The sequence below is a fragment of the Gossypium hirsutum genome, chromosome D08 (assembly GCF_007990345.1).
Source record: "Gossypium hirsutum isolate 1008001.06 chromosome D08, Gossypium_hirsutum_v2.1, whole genome shotgun sequence".
NCBI lineage: Eukaryota > Viridiplantae > Streptophyta > Magnoliopsida > Malvales > Malvaceae > Gossypium > Gossypium hirsutum.
This window is the reverse complement of record NC_053444.1, coordinates 6,495,165-6,514,201: the sequence shown is the minus strand read 5'-3', so window position 1 is coordinate 6,514,201 and position 19,037 is coordinate 6,495,165. Positions and strand designations below refer to the sequence as shown.

The 19,037-nt window shown below is 33.3% G+C and overlaps 1 protein-coding gene across 29 annotated transcripts; it reads left to right on the top strand.

Moving 5' to 3' along the window:
• The first annotated feature begins 249 nt into the window (after nt 1-249).
• LOC107915356 (mitochondrial pyruvate carrier 3) lies at nt 250-4,702 on the top strand. Of its 29 annotated transcripts, XM_041099681.1 has the most exons (10): nt 266-625; nt 695-807; nt 891-1,003; nt 1,500-1,539; nt 1,623-1,724; nt 2,201-2,263; nt 3,779-3,880; nt 3,967-4,019; nt 4,089-4,162; nt 4,400-4,702. In XM_041099681.1, exons 5-10 carry the CDS (start codon nt 1,712-1,714, stop codon nt 4,440-4,442), a joined length of 348 nt encoding a protein of 115 aa, XP_040955615.1. In that variant the 5' UTR covers nt 266-625; nt 695-807; nt 891-1,003; nt 1,500-1,539; nt 1,623-1,711; the 3' UTR covers nt 4,443-4,702. The 29 variants fall into 29 exon arrangements, 18 of the variants coding, with proteins under 18 accessions (XP_040955614.1, XP_040955618.1, XP_040955619.1 ...); XM_041099684.1 differs by having other exon boundaries at nt 253-625; nt 695-772; nt 1,123-1,724; XM_041099687.1 differs by lacking the exon at nt 1,500-1,539 and having other exon boundaries at nt 695-772.
• Nucleotides 4,703-19,037: the final 14,335 nt, after the last annotated feature.

Below are 19,037 nucleotides of genomic sequence, written 5' to 3'. Positions count from 1 at the left end.
TTTAAGAAAACGCCGCTAAAGATCAAGTATTAGCTGCGCTTTCAGGAAAACGCCGCTAAAAATGAGCATTAGCGGCATTTTACAAAAAGCGCCGCAAAAAACATAAGCCTAACAACTTCGTCTTCTAGTTTTCGGGGCTTTGACGTTTTTGAAGAAGCGCCGCTAATTCTCGGGTCTTTAGCGGCGTTTTTGAAAAAGCGCCGCAAAAAATATTTTATTATTTATTATTTTTCCCCCTTCTTTTCCCAAAATCGATTCCCCCCACTCTTTTTCCCCCCAATTCCTTTCTCCCTTACCCTTATTCCATTTATTTTTCCCCCCAATTTCCCCAAATCGGCAGTCCTTTTATTTTTCCCAAACCATTTCTCCCCCTACCTCGATTCCCTTTATTTTTGAATTTGCAACAATATGGGAAGTCATCCAAGCTATCACTCAATGCTTTTGAATTTGTTTTTTTTAGGGAAAAAGTTTAATGCTTTTTTAATATTTTCATAACTTTAAAACCCGCCAAAAGAAAATCTAGCCATAGCTGTAAGTTTAACCTCGTATCATTCCTCTCTGGAACATGCATCTCTCCGCCGCCATTAACTCATTCAAGTCCTCCAATCGCATCTCATGGAAAACGGTACCTTCCCTCACTCCCAAAACATCCTAACCTGATCTCTATTTCCGTTAACTTCTACTGTGATCCCAGACAGGTAAGCTTCAACAAACCCTAGCAGGATGCATCGAACTATCGGGAAAAACACGTCAGTCGGGAAAGGTTTCGAAGGTAAAGATATGGCCGGGATTCACCGGCCAAGGAAGGTACTTTGAGTTTCACTCAAATTTGATTCCTGCATCCATCGATTTTGTTTGAGAATCGCTGTTGTGTACCTCTCTTTGCAAAGACGGATACAAGATTCAGACCGTCGAGCATTTGCTTTCGGCTTTGGAAGCTAAAGGCATCGACAATTGTAGAATTCAGATTCAAAGTCTCGATTCTGAGGATACTGAGGTCGAGGTTAGTGCCATAATTTTTGTTTGGATATCAAAATTGATTTTTAATTTGCTTAAAATTGTAAGTTTTGTTATTCATTTGATTGTTACTTTTGTCACATTCTTTCCTTTTTGCAAGAAAAGCGACTTTTCCTGTAAGGTATTGTTGGATAATAAAATGCATGATTTTACATTTACATGGAACAAATATATATTCAATTGTTCGTTCACTTCAAGACAACTTTGGAGCAAGCTAAAAGCATGAAGCTGCAATCTAACAGCCTGAAAGAACCTTTGAAGGCCATATTGTAGGATATGCGTTCTGGATTGAGGGATGAGCGAGGAGATTTAAACATAGTCAATGAATTTGTAGAGAGAATTGTTTAATGTAACAAATAATGTACAAACACTGTAATAATTTAGCTGAGTCTCTATTTTCATACAATTTTATAGATGGTGATGATTGGAATTTTAACTAACACAGGTTCCTATTTTTTATGGGTCTGCAAATGCTTGGGTAGAGGCAATAGAACAAGTTGGCAGAAAAGAGGCCTTGGATCGGTGTGGCATAATCTATTTTTTTTGACACTTTTAGCTCAGTCGAAATGTTTCTAATATGTGCTTGAAGTTGCTGTGTATTCTAGGGGCTTTGGGATGTAGAAAACGACAATGATGGCCAACAAGAAGGCTGCGTTTTGCGGGTTATATCCCAGTTTTAGTCATTCTATCTAAAATGTTCTTTGCAGGTAAGTCTTTTTGGTGTTCTTAATAGATGTTTAGTAGTTAACTGTTGAGTAACTTTGGTGCTCTGTTGATGTACCATGATTCAGGATAATCACTTAGTTTAGATGCTTTATAAATGTTAATCCTGTTGTAATTTGTCCATTGCATTTCAAGAAATTTAGGTTGGTAATTTTCTTGAGCCAAATCTTTTGAAATTCATTGTGGAAATGCTTAATGATACTGTTTAGTTAATCATTTTTTTTTTCATTTGAGGTTTTTATTGCATTTAGCCTATATACATGTAGCTTTTGTCCCAATTAAAACATTGTTTGGTTTTTAATTACAAGCTTTTCCATGCATATTGACTGAGAATGTATATATTCCTATATACATGCATATTGTGGAAATGTTCTTTATCATTCTTGTTTTGGGTTTTCATTTTTTTTTCTAAATGACTGACAGCTTTGATGCACCATTTTTTGGAACTATTTTTTTGCAGCGATTGGGTTTAATGTAGAGGTTGTACAATACAACAACATCAAGTTTCAAGTATGGGATTTAGGTAAGTTAACGTTAATAAATCTGAAATAGCAGCTGATGTAGTTTATACAAATGGAGTTCAATTTAATTTATCGAATCATTGAAATTTGCCTTAATCCTTTTACTTAAAATTGAATCATTTAATTGGTTTAATTTATTTAACACATTAACTTATGTGGTGTGTCTTCTAACTAATGGAGATGCAACCTCTTAAGTTACTTTGCTTCCTCTATTTATTTAATTCTGATATGCGGATATCTTGTGGGTTTTTCTGGCTGCTCTTTAGCTGGACATACATACAACCAGTATATGTCCAGTTGCTTTTTAGCTGGTTACATAATTTTTTATTCAGTATATGTCATATTCATGTTAGGACCTGTTTTGATGTTTATTTACAGCAGTAGGCGACTGTTTAAAGGTAAAATTTTAATAGAAATTTTAATTTAATATTTTTTATCCTTAAAAGTATATAGTTTAAAGTTTAAATTTTTAAAATAAAATAAAATATAATATTTATGATAGAAATATATATTATTTAATTAAAATATTTTTTAAGTCATGTTTTTAGCGGCGTTTGTGGTAAAACTGCCGCTAAAGGTCCTGGTTTTTAGCGGCATTTGTGAGAAAAGCGTCACTAAAGGTCCTGGTCTTTAGCGGCGTTTGTGGTAAAAGCGCCACTAAAGGTCCTGGTCTTTAGCAGCATTTTTGAGAAAAGCGCCGCTAAAGTTAGCGACGCGTTCATTAGCGGCGTTTTTTCGACGCTTCTGAAAGCACCGCTAAAGGCCTAAAAAAGCGCCGCTAAAAACCTATTTTGGTGTAGTGAAACAAAAAAAAAACGAAATTGTCCAATAATTGTGCTTAGAGCAATTCACGCCTAATAGATTATGATTTTATTAAATTACGATCGTATCATAAAAAAAAATTCCTGGTCGGGTCAATAAGATCATGAAAAGCATTTTGATTTATTTATCTCTTATTTTACACAAAATGGATTTGCCTAGACTAATACATGGTCATTTTGATCACTCTTGTTAAAATTATAAACAACAAGTTGATGTGGCAGTTAAAAGAATTGGTGTGATAAGAAATTAAGCTCTCAACTTTTACATATTATATGGATTTAGTTATACTTTTAAAAAATTAACCCTCAAAATCTACATATGTTCTTAATTTAATCCTAATTTTAAAAAATTCAATAAATATTTTCAAATATATATAATAATAAAACTTGTCTCACACGCATATATATATATATATATAAAGTCAATAAGTTGATTAGCTGTTTAAAGACAAATATATATGGTAAGACATTAACTTAGGTTTCCTACCAAGCAGAAAGGTAGGATGGCATCTTCCAAGTTCCAAGCTTTCTACAACCATCCTGCGGGGCCAAAAACTAGTTTGTTCCTTCTTTCTTTGAACCCTTTTAATTACTGTTAATTAGATTAATTAATAATTTTGTGTGTTTTGCAATTTTGGGTTCATTATATTGTGATTATCTGAATCTGAGTTATTTAGCAATATCTCCTAATCACAGTTCATTTCTGGGCACCAACTTTCAAATGGGCTCTCAACATTGCCAACGTTGTTGACATTTCAACAAAGCCCGCTGAAACTGTTTCTTACCCTCAACAAGCAGGTCTAATCCTGAATTCTTGGGAAGATTATCGGTCATATTGTTTGAATTTGTATTGAATACGAATATCTTTTAAATGGTTTCTTCAGTTCTAGCATGCAGTGGACTTATTTGGGCAAAGTACAGCACTGTAATTACCCCTGTACGTATAAGGTTGATTTTATGTTTTTAGGGTTGTAATGGCAAACCATTAATTCTGAGAATATTGCAGAAGAACTGGAACCTGTTCGGTGTTAGCATTGTTATGTTTGCCACTGCTTCTTACCAGATTTCACGTAAATTTCAGTAAGTCTCCCACTTACTTAATGCTGAAAATAATGGAAATAAGTTGGTAGGGATAACAATTTTATCGTAAACTTAGGGTGAGTTTGGATGGGCGGTGTGTTTAGCTGCGGTTAGTGTAAAAACAGCGGTGGCGGTGAGATTAGATACTATAGCGATACTGTAGCGTGAGACAAAAAGTAAGCTAAACGCACCTCACCACAGTCAATCGCCCATCCAAACGAAGCCTTAATGTTGCAGGTATGAGTTGATCCACAAGTCGAGTGCTGGGGAAGAATGTTGAAGATACACTTGTTTGATTGAATTTGATAAAAAAGGAGTGAACTCTTCAGGTTGAATAAGTGACAAACTTTTGTCTTCATTAACAAAACCGATATGAATGCGGTGTATATGATGTAGAGGTGCTCATGGGCCGGGTCAGGCCGGGTTCGAGCTGGGCCCAAAAAATTTTCGGCTCGGGTCCTAGGCCCAGACCCGGCCTGGCCCGAAATATGGGCTTAGAATTTTGCCCAGGCCCGGCCCGAGAAAAAATTCATAGGCCTGGCCCGGCCCGTTTTTTAAATAAATATCAAAAATTTATTTTAAAAATTAAAATAAAAATATTTTAAAAATATTTTAAAATTAAAAAAAATTAAAAAAAGTATTTTAAAAAAATTTTAAAATTAAAAAAAATTTTAAAAATAAAAATATTTATTATATTCGGTCTGGGCCGGGTCGGGCCCGGGCCAAAAAAGTGGTGCTCGAGGCTCAGCCCATTTTTTAATTGGGCCTTATTTTTTTGCCCAAGCCCATATTTCGGGCCTATATTTTTACCCAAACCCTCCCATATTTCGGGCGGGCCGTCGGGCCGGGCCAGGCCGCCTGGCCCATGAGCACCTCTAATATGATGCATTTATGCTGTTTTTGTTTAGCCCATGATCCACTGAAATTCGGATTAATTGAGTATTTTTGTGATTTTGATTGGGTTGATCGAAATACGTCAATATCTTTCGATTCGACTCTTTGTGATCAAGTCCAAGAACCATTCTTCGTGGTCAACCCTGTCGAAACCACTTTTTTATTTAGAAACGGAGATCGACTTTTAAAAACGAAAATAGAGTCGTCACCAATATTTTTTCGATGTGTGATCGGGTCACCTTGAGATTTTAATAAAACATTTTGATTTACTAAAGTAACGATTTTGGTCTACGAAATTTGAGAAAATAGGTTCGGGAGTCAGTTACGCACGAGGAAGGGTTAGCACCCCCGTAACGCCCAAAATCGGTACTGAATTGATTGTTTGACGTCTTAGTGTCGAAAATTTGAAAAGATTTTAAAATACGTTCCTCTTTAAAAGAAAACTTGAAAAATTGAATTTGATGCTAAGACCCTTTTATTTCGAAGAAGTAAAATGTTACACCCAGTGAGTTAGGGTACAACATTTCTAATCCACAAAACTAAGTTTGTCTTTTGACTTTTAAAACTCATGTTTTTAAGTTTAAGAAGGATATTCGGTTATTTAGATCAAATGAAAAATCGGAACCCAGTAAGTTAGGGTTCAATTTATCAAAATTCCAAATACAGAATATTGCATTTATTTTTTAGAAATCCTTACTTCGAGATGACAAAATGTTATATCCAGTGAGTTAGGACACAACAGTTTGAATTCCCAAGAATAAGTTTTTATTTGAAACTTGTACAATTTTATTGAAAAAGGGATACTTGACTACCTTAATTCTACGAAGAAAATTGATGCTCAGTAAGTTAGGGCTCAACCTTCTCGAGAATTTTGGATACCAAGTGTTTTGAAAACTTAGGGAGAAAATGATTTTAGTATTTTAATCAATTACACTCTTTTAAACAAATGTAATGCAATTGGATAATAACGCACAACACAAAAGGATGAACCGAAAATAAAATGTATGTCGAAACCATTTTTTTTGAAAAATGGGGTCAACTTGGATTTGAAAACAAAAATTAAAACGGGAGTCGCCACCAATCTTTTTTGATAAGGTGTGATCGAGTCCCCTCGAAAAGTTTTTAATAAACGATTTGATTTTATTAAAAACGATTTTGGTCCACGATATCCAAAAAAAAGGGTTCGGGAGTCGGTTACGTATGAAGAAGGATTAGCACCCTCGTAACGCCCAAAGTTGGTACCTAGTTGATTAATTAGTGTCTTAGTGTCGAAGATTGAAAACTTTGAAGAGTTTTAAAAATACGATCCTTAAAAAACTCGAATAACATAGATTGAAATTTAGGATTCTCTTGTTCTGAAGGAATATCACATCCAGCACGTTAGGATACAATACTTTAAACCCTCGAAACCAAGATTACCTTATGGTTTCCAAAACCCATACTTTGAAATTTTAAGAGGATATTTGACTATTTGGTTGAACGAGAAATCGAAACCCAGCACGTTAGGGCACATTTTCTCGAATTCACAAACGCAAAATATTGCTTTATTTTAAAATTTTCATTTTTGCATGTTTGGGTAAAAAATGTAATGTTTGAAATAATGCGTGAACAAAAGTGTTGCGTTGATGGGGTGACAATTTATACTATGGTGAAATAATTTTCGAACAACATGATATACGAATGAATTACCATAGCATGGAAATATGAGTAAACGAAATAATACACATAATGGAAATAATTACACAACACATCGAATACAAATACTAATAATCAAAGCAAACAAAACGAACAATATATATAAGTCAATTTAAAGAAAATAATAGCTCAAAATGAATGGTTTGTAAAGTCGTTTCAAAATAAATAATAAACGATACAAATGAACAAAATATATGAAAAAAAACTAAAAAATTAGCAATGTATACAATCAAAAATAGATGATATATAAAAATATAAAATAGTTTTTTAAATATATACGTACATAGATTTTGACAGATATAATAAATAATATATAAAAATTTAGATGAATTTAATAGTTTCAAATAGATAATAAACATAAAAAGAAAAGAAAAGAAAAGAAAAGAATAAATAATGATAAAAGAGGCATTTTTGATAAATAAATAAATTAAAAGGACCAATGATGAGGTTGAAATGGAATTAAAATTCGAGGCTTTAACTGCAAAATCATAAAGAGGTCGCAAGGGACTGAACTAAGACATGCTTAAGGCATGAGGGACTGATTGGGAAATATCCCCATTATAAGCATCGTTTTGCGCAGGACTAAATTGGAACAAACGCGAAAGAAATGGGGTCAAATTGAAAATGCTAAAAAGGGACAAAATGACCGAATTGAAGCCAAGCATCAAAGCAGAGGGACCCGCAGTGCAAATAGCCCATTCAGCACGAATTCGTTTTTGATCAGCGCGTTGAAGCGCATTCAACGGACAGAGCTTTGGGACAGGGAACCGAGGGAAAAAAAAGTCTTTGGCCTTCCCCTGAGCCCGAATCCAACGATGGCAAAGGACCATCGACGGCGGGTCAAAGGGCCGATTCAGGTGCGTTTCTCTTTTTCTTTTTTATTTTCATAGATAAAAAGAAATAAAAAACACTAGATCTAAAACAAAAAAACGAAATATCACCCTGAAAAGTTCAAATCTCTTTTTTTTTGTATTAATCTTGCCGAAGAAGTACAAAGCTTTCATTTTTTTTTTGCTTTTATAGCCGAACTAAGGCTATTTGTTATCATTATTTTTGTCCTTTTGCGATTTGTTTTTTTTTTGCTTGTCGTCTCCTTCTCTGTTGTCGCGTGTTGTTTATTGTTTTGCAGGTGTCAGAGGCTGACGGTGATTGGCGAGCAACGGCGGTGGCATGCGCGGGGGAGACCGGTGACATGCGGCGCTAGAGGCTGAAGACCTAGGTGTGGCGCACATAGGATTTTCCCTTGTCTGAACATGTTGAGTTTTGTGGGCTTGCTAGCTAAGGTTTTTGTTGGGCTTGTTAGGTGTAGGTTGGGTTTGGGTTAATTTTATTTGTATTTGGGCCCGAGTAATTTGGGCTTGTTACAATGTACAATAATAAATAATGAAAAATCAACTGATAAATACAAATAAACATAACAAATATAATTTCAATAATACAATATGCAAATATCGATATCAACATTCAAAAATCAAAAGAATTAATAAGCAATTTTAAATGATATACTAAAAGTAAACAAAAAGGGGGGGATTATGATCAACAAGTTATATGTACAAAAGTTTTAAAATAAACAATATATATGAGTTTGTGATAGATTCAAAATAAAGTTAATAAAATAAAAACTACATAAATAATAGTATTTAGATGAGTTTTGAAGCAAATATTATACAAAAAGAAAATTAAGATATATAAAATAATATACATATATTAATTTAAATAAGTAATGCATAGGGATTGAAAAACTTCATATAATAGTATATGTATAATAGTACGTATAAAAAGGTTGAAATAAATAAAATATATAATGGAGTATTTTAAAAGAAATAAATTATATATAAAATAAGTGGAAATAATATAATAACATGTAATCGATAATATATTATGTATATATATGCACGTATAAGAAATAATTTGATATAAATTGTACACGTATAAAAATATCATAGGAATATTATTGTATAAATATTTAAATATAAAGTACATAAAATGGATTAAAAAATATATTATAAAAAATAAGACCACAAAAAAGAATATACTATATTGAATTAATAAAATAACACATTATAAAATTATAATAATAATATAAATAAAACTCAAAATGATAATATATAATAAGATAATGTATATATAAAGAAAAAACATAAATGAAAATATGACCGAATATACCAATAATAATAGTAATAATAAATTAATTAAAAAATTAATTAAAAAATGTTAAAAAATATTAAATCACAATTAAATTTAAATTAACAAGAAAAGAATAGAATTATAAACAAGATGAGAGGTTAAACCGCAATATGCGGATTACATGGGGGCAGATTGGAAATATTTCCTCGCCCCCAAAACGCTGCGCATTGTTTAGGATCTAAGTGAAACAAAAACAAAAATGTAAAGCTGAAATTTAAAATAAATAAAATCTGATTTGAAAACACTACAAAATAAGATGGGTCAAATGCAAAAATTATCCAATAGCACAAAACGCGTGGATCCTTCCCTTGGGTCGGGTCACCACGCAAATCATTGTCAAAACTACGCCGTTTTGAGGCTAATGAAACAGGCCCTAAACGACGTCGTTTCGTACCTGTTATAAAATCAATAATTTTTCTAAAACATTCCATTTTCTGCCATTTTTTATAAAAAACAAAACAACCCTAGCTTTCTCTACTAAGGTTTCTAACTTTTTCCTAAGCCGCCGCCGCGTCACTGTCCTTCCACCACGGCTCCACCGCGATCGGTGGCCGAATGCTCACCAAGTTGGGTTTTTGAACTCCGTTGGAGTAGATCCGAGGGCAAAGGTAAGCTTTCTTTCTTCTCTTCCTTTTATTTTATGCATAAAAATAAAAACATAAAAAAAAGAATGATGAACACCAAAATAAAAACAAAAAATCACCTTTTATTCAAACTTTTATTTTCTCTTTTTTTTTGTATCTCTATTTTCAATCTTTTTTCTCTGTATTTCTTTTTGTAAAATCTGTCCCCCCCTTTTACAAATTTAATCGGCTCTTTTTATAGCCGAAAAGAATTCCCGAAAACTCCTTTTTACATTTTTGTTATATTTTCTACTATTATTTTCTGTATTTCTGCTATTGCTGCGCTATATGTTGTTTGTTTGCTGTTTGGATCCGCTTTTTCCGCAAGTGCAGAGGTCATGAAAACGCACGTGGGAAGGCCTGGTTTCCTGCTGCGGCGCGATTGGGAGGCTGCTGTTGGGCGTGCGACTGAAGCTTGCTGCTACCTAGGCTAGGGTTTTTTTTTTGAATATAGGTTTGGGTTTCTGTAATTGGGCCATTTGGGTTGTATTGTAATTGGGTTAAGTTAGTGGGTTTCAAGTTCGGGCTAATTAAATGGTTTATTTATTTAGGGTTTTAGATTATATATATATTTTTGTTGACTTTGTAATCTGGACCTTGGACATTTAATTTATTATTTTTGTTTTTTAAATTGGGCCCGGGGTAAAATTGAGTATTACAAACCCCTTCAAACAACTACTCGATTCCAAATTGTAAGAGGGTATCACCTAATTGTTATGGATTACTGAGTAAAACTTGATTTGATTTGAAAATATCGAAAAAAATTAAATTTCGAGTTATTCAAACCATCTGGAATAGGTAATTCAAGTTTCGAGTTTGAATCAAGTTTCACAATTCGAATAATAGATTGGTGTAAATACCCTTTCGGTCCCTATCAAGTTTGAAAAATGAGCAAACTGGTCTCTTTCTCGACAAAAATTACAAAATAATTCAAAATAATTTTTAAAATTAAAAATATTTAAAAAATTTCAAAAAATATTTTTTAGTTATTATAAAAATTTTAAAAAGAATATATAAAGTAAAAAAATTTAAAAAAATTAGAATAATAATTTTGGGGACCTAAATAAGTTAATTAAGGATTTAAGTTTATCATACTAAAGTATTTTTTTAATTTTATTTTGAAAAAGTTTTCAAATATATATAGTTTCACATTTATGTGCTCTAACATGAAAATAGTTATACGTAACAAGATTTTAATCTAACTTGAACAATTTCACTCGATTCGACTTCACTTGATTCGAAAAAATTTCAAATCAAGTTAAGATGATAAAATAGGACTCATCAACTCGATTAACTCAAAATTTTTCATTCGATTCAATCGAACGCTCACCTTTACCGTCATGTCTCTATTGGGAAATGTGCCCATATTGTAATAAACATGTAATTGTTTTCTATTTATTTGAACAATGAATAAACAAATAAAGTTAATTTCACATTTCACTATTATGTCTTTTATATTTTGCATGCATAGCGAAATGGTGTCAAGCAAATATTAGCTCATTAGTTGTCTAAGTTCAAAATGAAGATAAGTGGCATTGTAATAACACTTACGTTACGAGAAAGACAACTTACTTCAGTAGATAATCTAAATGAGTCCGCAATCCCGTAAAAAAATTAAAGTGAGCATTTGATTCAAATACTGAGAATGATTATTGTGTCGTCTATAATTCCAATCGGGGAGATGACTAATCTTGGCTATCGGAACAGTTGACTCTACGGGTAGAGATATAGATGTATTCATTGGTAGAATGATACATTAAATTGGACCCAAGATGAATTAATTCTGAATCCATTTGTAAATTAATTCAATGGAATTCATAACGCAATTAAAGAGTTAAGATATTCTCTCAGTAGCATTGTGTGGATTGATAAATATGGAACGTGGCCACGGGTTGTTTGTTCTCGAACGAGTAATTTGGCTCAGTCATTTGTTGACAACGATCATATTAATCATTAATAAGACACAATAGTGATAATGAGATAAACTAGGATTATACTGAGTAAACGGATTTAATTGAAAGGAATCAAGGATATCAGATGAGGGTAACACACACATAACGAGGTCATTGGACAAAGCAGTTGGATGAATTGCTTCCTTAAAGAGTATACAATAAGGAATTTTCAATCATGGTACTTCTTGTGGACTAAATTCATGATTAAGTAATTGCAAATTATCAAAACGATGCTTCTGGACATAATTGCAATTACTAGAGCCTAATTGTACATGTCTAATTGGTTCTTCCGCTAGCTCAACAAAAACTCAATCAAACTGCATTTGAATTAGAAGAAACTTCTACGACTTTGGAAATAATTTAATTGAGTTGATTTATTTAATGTGGAATTAAATTAAGTGGTCGTGAGAACTGTTCAACTAGAGAATTTGATTAAAGAATTTTCTTGAAAAATTAATTTGAAAAATCTAAGTGATTTTTGGGAAAATTAAATTTGATCTAGTGAAATTAAAGTAATCAAATTAATTAAAATTAATATGATACTTTTGGAAATTAATATTTAAGTTAGACAATTGGCCAAAATGGGTAATTGAATTTGAAAATTGGACCTGAGAGCGTAAATTGGGAATGGGAGCCCAAAATTAAAATCAATACCCAAAAACTGGTCGAATCGGGCCCGGTATGTGAAACTGAGTCGATGGTCCAACCGGTTGCTAGATTGGACCAGTCGAGTCGTCAGTGAGCCGGGCCGAACCGGTTTGGGGTGTCATAAGGGTGTTGCATCTGTATCACCGTACACGACGACTGCAATGATGATGTTCTAATGGCTGACAGTGGTTGGTTTTCGGTGGTTGAGCAGTGGAAGAGTTATACTCCTACTAGGACTTTACAAGAGAATTTAATTTCAGATTATCTATTCCAAAAATAATATTATTTTAATAGTTTAATAATTAATTTAATTTAATAATTATCTTAATAGTATTTTATTAATTTAATATTAAAGTGATTATCTTAATATTAAATTAAATTTAATGTTTATCTTGTAGATAAATATTCTATTATTTTAATAAGATTTGATATTAAAATGAATCTAATATTTATCTTGATAAATATTATATTAATTTAATATTAAAGTGAATAAATTTAATCATATTTCAACTTTCTAAACTCTCTCTGCATAAAGAGAGCATTGATTTATTATTTTATATAGTTAAATTCAAGAGAAATCTACAACTTGAACCAAAAGTGAAGTGTAGAGAAATTTTGAAATTTTTCCAGTGGTAATTTTGTAAATTCTTTTATTTGAAACGAACCTACCCTATTTTTCCTAAAATTTATTTTTGGTTGCATTTTTCAAATACAATTTTTCTAACAGTCACATCAATTGACATCAATCCTCATATCATAGAAAATCTCAGCTCACCACCCACAATGACTCTGTGTCTTACCTTAAGCTAAGTGAATTACCGACCACAACAATAGATTTCTCTTTATTTGATCAGAGCAATCAGACTAGTTCTAAATTACCATGGTACTTCAGGGAAACCAGTTGTTGCCAAAATTACCCTTTTTGATTCCAGATACCATAGATATGAAGATGCATGTATTGGAACTGTTGAAGCAACTTTGAGTTCTGGATTAATCATGGTAACTTTATTTCCCAAGTTTACCATGTCACTTCAAGATCCAAATCTAATGGATACCTTGAAGTTTCAAATCCAGATAGTCAAAGCTGAAATGGTGGAATCAACAGTTACTGCTACCCTCTATTACCAGATTGTTTACAGAATTCAGGATCATGCTTTTAAACTTTCTAACCAGGGTTCTAATGATTCAATTTTAATTTCTGTAAACACCAAAGAAGAACCACACTGTATCCCTGTACCCAGACAAATTCTGAAAAAAGAGTTATTAAAACTCTTACCAGAAAAATGGGTTACAAACTATGAACAGCTCCAAGAGCATAGAGAACCAGTTAGATCTATTAAAGCCTAGATAGTGTCTAAGGGAGATCGTACCAACGAGATTAGATTTGATCACAACCATCTCAGCCAAAATACATCCGTAACTCCACCAGTGTTTCCTACGCAATTAATGATGCAATCATTCCAACACTCCAATCCAGGACTAGAAGCAGCCTTGATAGAAAGTTTCCAAACAGATGGGAAACTTCTGTACATGTTCAAGGACCCAACAACCGGACACTGTCCATAGGATCCTATGTATTCATGTGAATTATGTACAGATCTGAATTTTGAAGAATGGATCAAGAGTATGGAAACTTCGGCCTACAAGTCTCATAAAAAGAACGGAGGCAAGAAGAAGAAAACCACCCAATCTGAATTCTACAAAAGATGGATGGATAGTGACCCGAACATCGGAGCACTTGGAAAAGATAATGGGAAATTTGTTTATCTTGTAGATTACGCAGCTACAAGACCCAAAATCCTTGTATCCCTACCACCGACATCACCACTATCAAAACCATCTTCTCCACCACTAGATGATCAGTAGAATTAGAAATGGATTCCAAAACCTTTAAAGCAACCTTGCTACAAAAGGGTCAATAAATGGGTACAAAAGCAATGATATTTTCCAGAAGCCAGAAAGACTACCCGAAAAGCTGTACAACTACTAGTACCAGCAGTATGCATGTTCTAGTCTCCTACATCATTTGACAAGGATTTTCCTCCTCTTAAGGAATTTTCCACTCAAGGATATTCCTATGTCCCTAAAATCCCGACAAAAATACAAGCTAACCAATAAGGAAGGACAACCAAAATTGATGCTGCAAAAGCAACTCTCAACTGGCAAATAGAGAATGCTTTAGCTCAAAACTCAATTCTCAGAAACATAGATTCAAAAGTTGATCTGATTGACTCTAAAGTTTCTAGAGTTGAGGCTAAAGCTAATGAGAATTCAAAAATGATAAATGATCTCATTTGTTTATTGCAGAATCGTTTGAAAAAACTAGCCAGAGAGCCAGCAGCATTAGGGCAAGATTTTTTCTCTCATCTTGCTCAAAGAGAAAAAGAAATTCAAAATCTTAAGGAGCATATCAGGATGCTAAAAGAAACAAGATAAATTCCACCTTCTAAACCCTTTAGGAATGGAATCAAATTATTCCATTCAATAAGCCAGATAGACGCTCCACCACCTCTAAAAGAGTTGAGATTAACTTTCCCGCCACCATAGGAAAAAACGAAACCCAACACATTTGATTTATTTTTACAAATCAAAGCTCAAAAAGAAAAATAAAAATAAAAGCAAGAGAAAAGAAGAAACAAGAAGAAGCAGAAGAGCAAAGAGAAGATAAATTCTTGGAAGATAAATTCTTGAAGAAAATGCTTATAGGTAAAGAACAAGAAAATTCTCCTACACCAAAGTAAGTGTCTAAGTCCCTGATGATTAAGGAAAATAAATGCCATTCAAATCCTTTGTCAACATTCTTAAAGGATTACAACCAGTAAATACTCCCCAAAATAACTGCTTTACAAGAAGCTACAAAGGAATCAAACTCCTCTAAAGAATCTAATAAAGATGTCTCAGAATCTTCTAATGATATCTCAGAAAGAGAGGACAGTCAAGTGATAGCAACCACCCAACCAGAAGTTAAAGTGGAAATGTCAGATGAAGAAATGGGAAATATTGGTGAAACATCAGATGTTAGACCTTCACTATCTATTTCAGGAGGAAAAACAACGTTCACCATCGATGATATTCTAACTTCCAGATGGCTAGGAAGACTCTAGGAGTTTCACTCATGGCTAAAATTGACAGAAGAAAGTCATTACAATATTCTGTTAGAATTTGTTTCCAGATTTACAGGAATGTTGAGAGATTGGTGGAATTCAATCAGTCAAGTAGATCAAATGCAATTTCTGGTTTTAACAGATTTATCCCAAGCCATCATGATTATCCTTAATCATTTTATTGGAAATCCTGAAGATCTTCTGACCTTGAAAAGAAGAGAATTCTTCAAACGAAAATGCTGCTCTTACAACAAGAAAGACTTATCCAGGCATTTCCATGCTATGACCAAATTGTTTTGTTCACTTGGTCTAGAGCAAAGTCTTAAACCTGTAGTTTTTGCATCCATACCAGAGCCCCTTCAAGTTGCTATAAATCAAAGTCTCCACAGGCAAAAGAGAAACATCCTCAGCTTGACCATGGGAGAAATCCAACAAGAAACTTATGTTGCTCTTGAAGACTTATGCAACAGAAAAAAGGTTTACAAAGATTATATCTATGGTGACAAGCGATTAGACAAATCCTGTGATGATTCTTATTTGCGAATCAAATGTGGACATGAAAGGCATTGTTATTTCAGGACAAAAAAATAAAAGACATTTCAAGAAATTCAAAAACCCTAGTCTTCCAAGATCTTTCAGAAGGAAACCAAAATGGAGATATTTGAAGAAAAAGAGATCTCCAAGAGGAAACAAATCCAATAGGTGTTACATATGTAATCAAAAGGGTCATTTTACAAAAAATTGCCCAAATAACAAAAAAGGGTCCAACATGATCTAGCAAATCCAGCAAGAATCATGAATTAGGATTAGAGAAGAAGATGATATTGAATCTCTCTTTTCTATTGATGATGAACCAATGGAACAATCACTATGTACAATCCAAGGAATAGCCTCAGAGTCAGATTTGTCATCAAATTATAGTTATATGATCAAGGCTCAAGAAGCCTAGATCCTCTCTGCTACCATAAAAGCCTCCGTACCTCATATTCCAATTTCAATCTATTTGGATAAATACAGTAAGCCCATTACTGTTATCACCTTTATAGATACTAGAGCAGCTAAGACTGTTATGAATCCAAAGATATTGCCTACAGAATTCTGGAAGTCGCAGGTTTATTATTTCAATTCAGTGGCAGATCAAGTCTTTGCGACCCATTGGATTTGTAAGCCCATCAACATCTAATTTTTCTCATGATGTACTATAAAGACTACAGTATTGGGGTCTGGCCTCCTTGAAAAAGACCTTGTAGTTGGATTTGACTTATACACTAAGGCTCGACATATGAGGATACTACCAGATGGAGTCCGTTACAAGAAAATGTTCAAGCGTGTTGTCCAGATTCCTAGATTTTTTTTATGATTCATGAAAGAAAGATTCAGGAGATAATTGAAGAATTAAAAAGCAAAGTATGTGCTGATTCACATTCAGAATTTCTTCAAAAATGTGAAAATCCTTTATGGAAAAATTCTGAATTCTTTATCACACTTCCTTTCAAGAGGAATAAAGATATCAACCCCACCAAAGCTAGCCACACAAGAATGAATCCTGAACACCAGAAGTTAGCTGAAGAAGAAATTCGACAGCTACAGCAATAAGGGTTGATAGAAGGATCAAATTCTCAATGGGCTTGTGAAGCTTTTTATGTCAACAAAAAAGCTGAACAAGATAGGGGAAATTTGAGGTTGGTTATCAGTTACCAGCCTTTAAACCATTTTCTCCAAGACGATAAATTTCTTTTGCCAAATCAGAATTCATTATTCTCAAGTCTTGCCCAAGCAAAGGTTTTCTCTAAGTTTGACTTGAAAATAGGATTTTGGAAATTAGGAATTAACCCAGAAGACAGGCCTAAGATAGGATTTTGTATCCCAAATTAACATTTCCAATAGACAGTAATGCCCTTTGGGCTCAAGACTGCCCTATCATTATTCCAAGAGGCCATGATAAAGATTTTCTAGCCCGTTATAGACCATGTTTTGGTCTATATTGATGATATACTTCTTTACAATTCAAACAGTTGATCTTGAAATATGAAATTATATTAGTTGAAAGAAAAATGCAGATCAACAAAGATGAAGTTGAGTTTCTTGGCATGCAGTTCAAAGATGAAAAATACCAGCCAGGCAAGCATATTGCAGAAGAATTGCTCAAATTTCTAGAGAGTAATTTATCAAAGAGACAAGTTCAACAATTATTAGGAATTATAAATTATCTCAGAGATTTTATTCCAAAAATCTCTAAATTTACAAATCCTTTGAGAAAGATGTTAAAGAAAGACCCTCCTCCATAGAGTACAACTCAAACCAAGGCAGTAAAAATACTTAAAGAAAAACTTCAGCAACTGCCACCATAACATATTCCATTAGAAGGAAAAAGAATCCTCCAGACAGATGCCAGTGACAAATATTGAGGGGCCATACTCTTTGAAGAAAAAGAAGGAAAAAGATATCTTTACGGATATAAGAGTGGAAGGTTCTTTAATGCAGAAATGCATTACCATTCAACCTTCAAAGAAATCCTTGCTGTTAAAAAAGGTATTTCAAAGTTTGATTTTCATCTCATAGGATATCATTTTATTATAGAGATGGACATGTCTTATTTCCCAAAAATGCTAAGGTTCAAATAAAAGGAGGTCCTTCATCTTCAACTATTAGATGGTCAGAATGGTTTTCAAAATATTCTTTTACACATTAAGGGAAAAACCAACGTTTTAACTGACTTATCAACCAGGCCACCTGAAAAGGTTTTAATGATGGCACATTTATCTTCCTCATCTTCCCAAAACAAAAAAGACATTGTGTCAAACTCTCCACTTTCTTTCAACACTCCGTATGTGAAAAAAAAGAAGACATTGTGTCAAACTCTCCACTTCCTTTCAACAAATGTGCCACCTAACTCATACCCTGAGCACCCACCTGAAGTACTAAGTCTCATCCTTGAAAAAAGATTTCACAAGGAAGCCATGAACATGATGCTTTCTTATCAACTTAATGTTTTTAGAAACTTTGGGGGATTATACCTGAATTCGTTAGGACTTCATCCAGAATATCCATTTATTCATCCAATTAAATTTCAATTTACTGAATTTCCTGATGAATTAAAATGGATGTTATGGTATCTCACCCACTTATACCACATTGGAATACAGTTTGATATATTGGATCTCCAATATTATCTCACTGTTTCTTATCATGGACAGGAAAACCCGGAGCTCCATAATTTGGCTATCTTTCTTAGACGGCTTTATCCTTTAAACCAGTGGTTGGAGACGATTACCTTAACACTTGATCAATCCAAAGAGACACTTCCTTCAAGTGTAGTAATTATCTTCTACAAACCACAATATTTTATGCAAAATGGTGCATCAACTCAATTGGGAGCATTTCCAACGACTTGGATTAAAAAAATACAGTTCAAAGGTCAATACAAATCCATATGACTACAAAGCACTGCAAAAATGTCTCTGTCAACTCAACAGAACCATACCCACAGATATATGACCACAAGGAAATGTTTTGGCATATTGGGATTTCAAAGTAGAACCACCAGCACCATATCAAATGGAATTAAAAAAGGCACTCAAAGAATATTAAGAAAATATTCTAAGTCCTAAGGAATGGTCACAAGAATACCCATGGTTTTGCAGCAGTACATGGACAAATACGCCAGCTTGGAATAAAGACAAAACAACAACACCAATGGACCTTGGTAGCTCACCAGAAAGCAAATGGGAAGAGAAATGCTACAGAGCAAAGTTGAACAAAGAAATAAGAA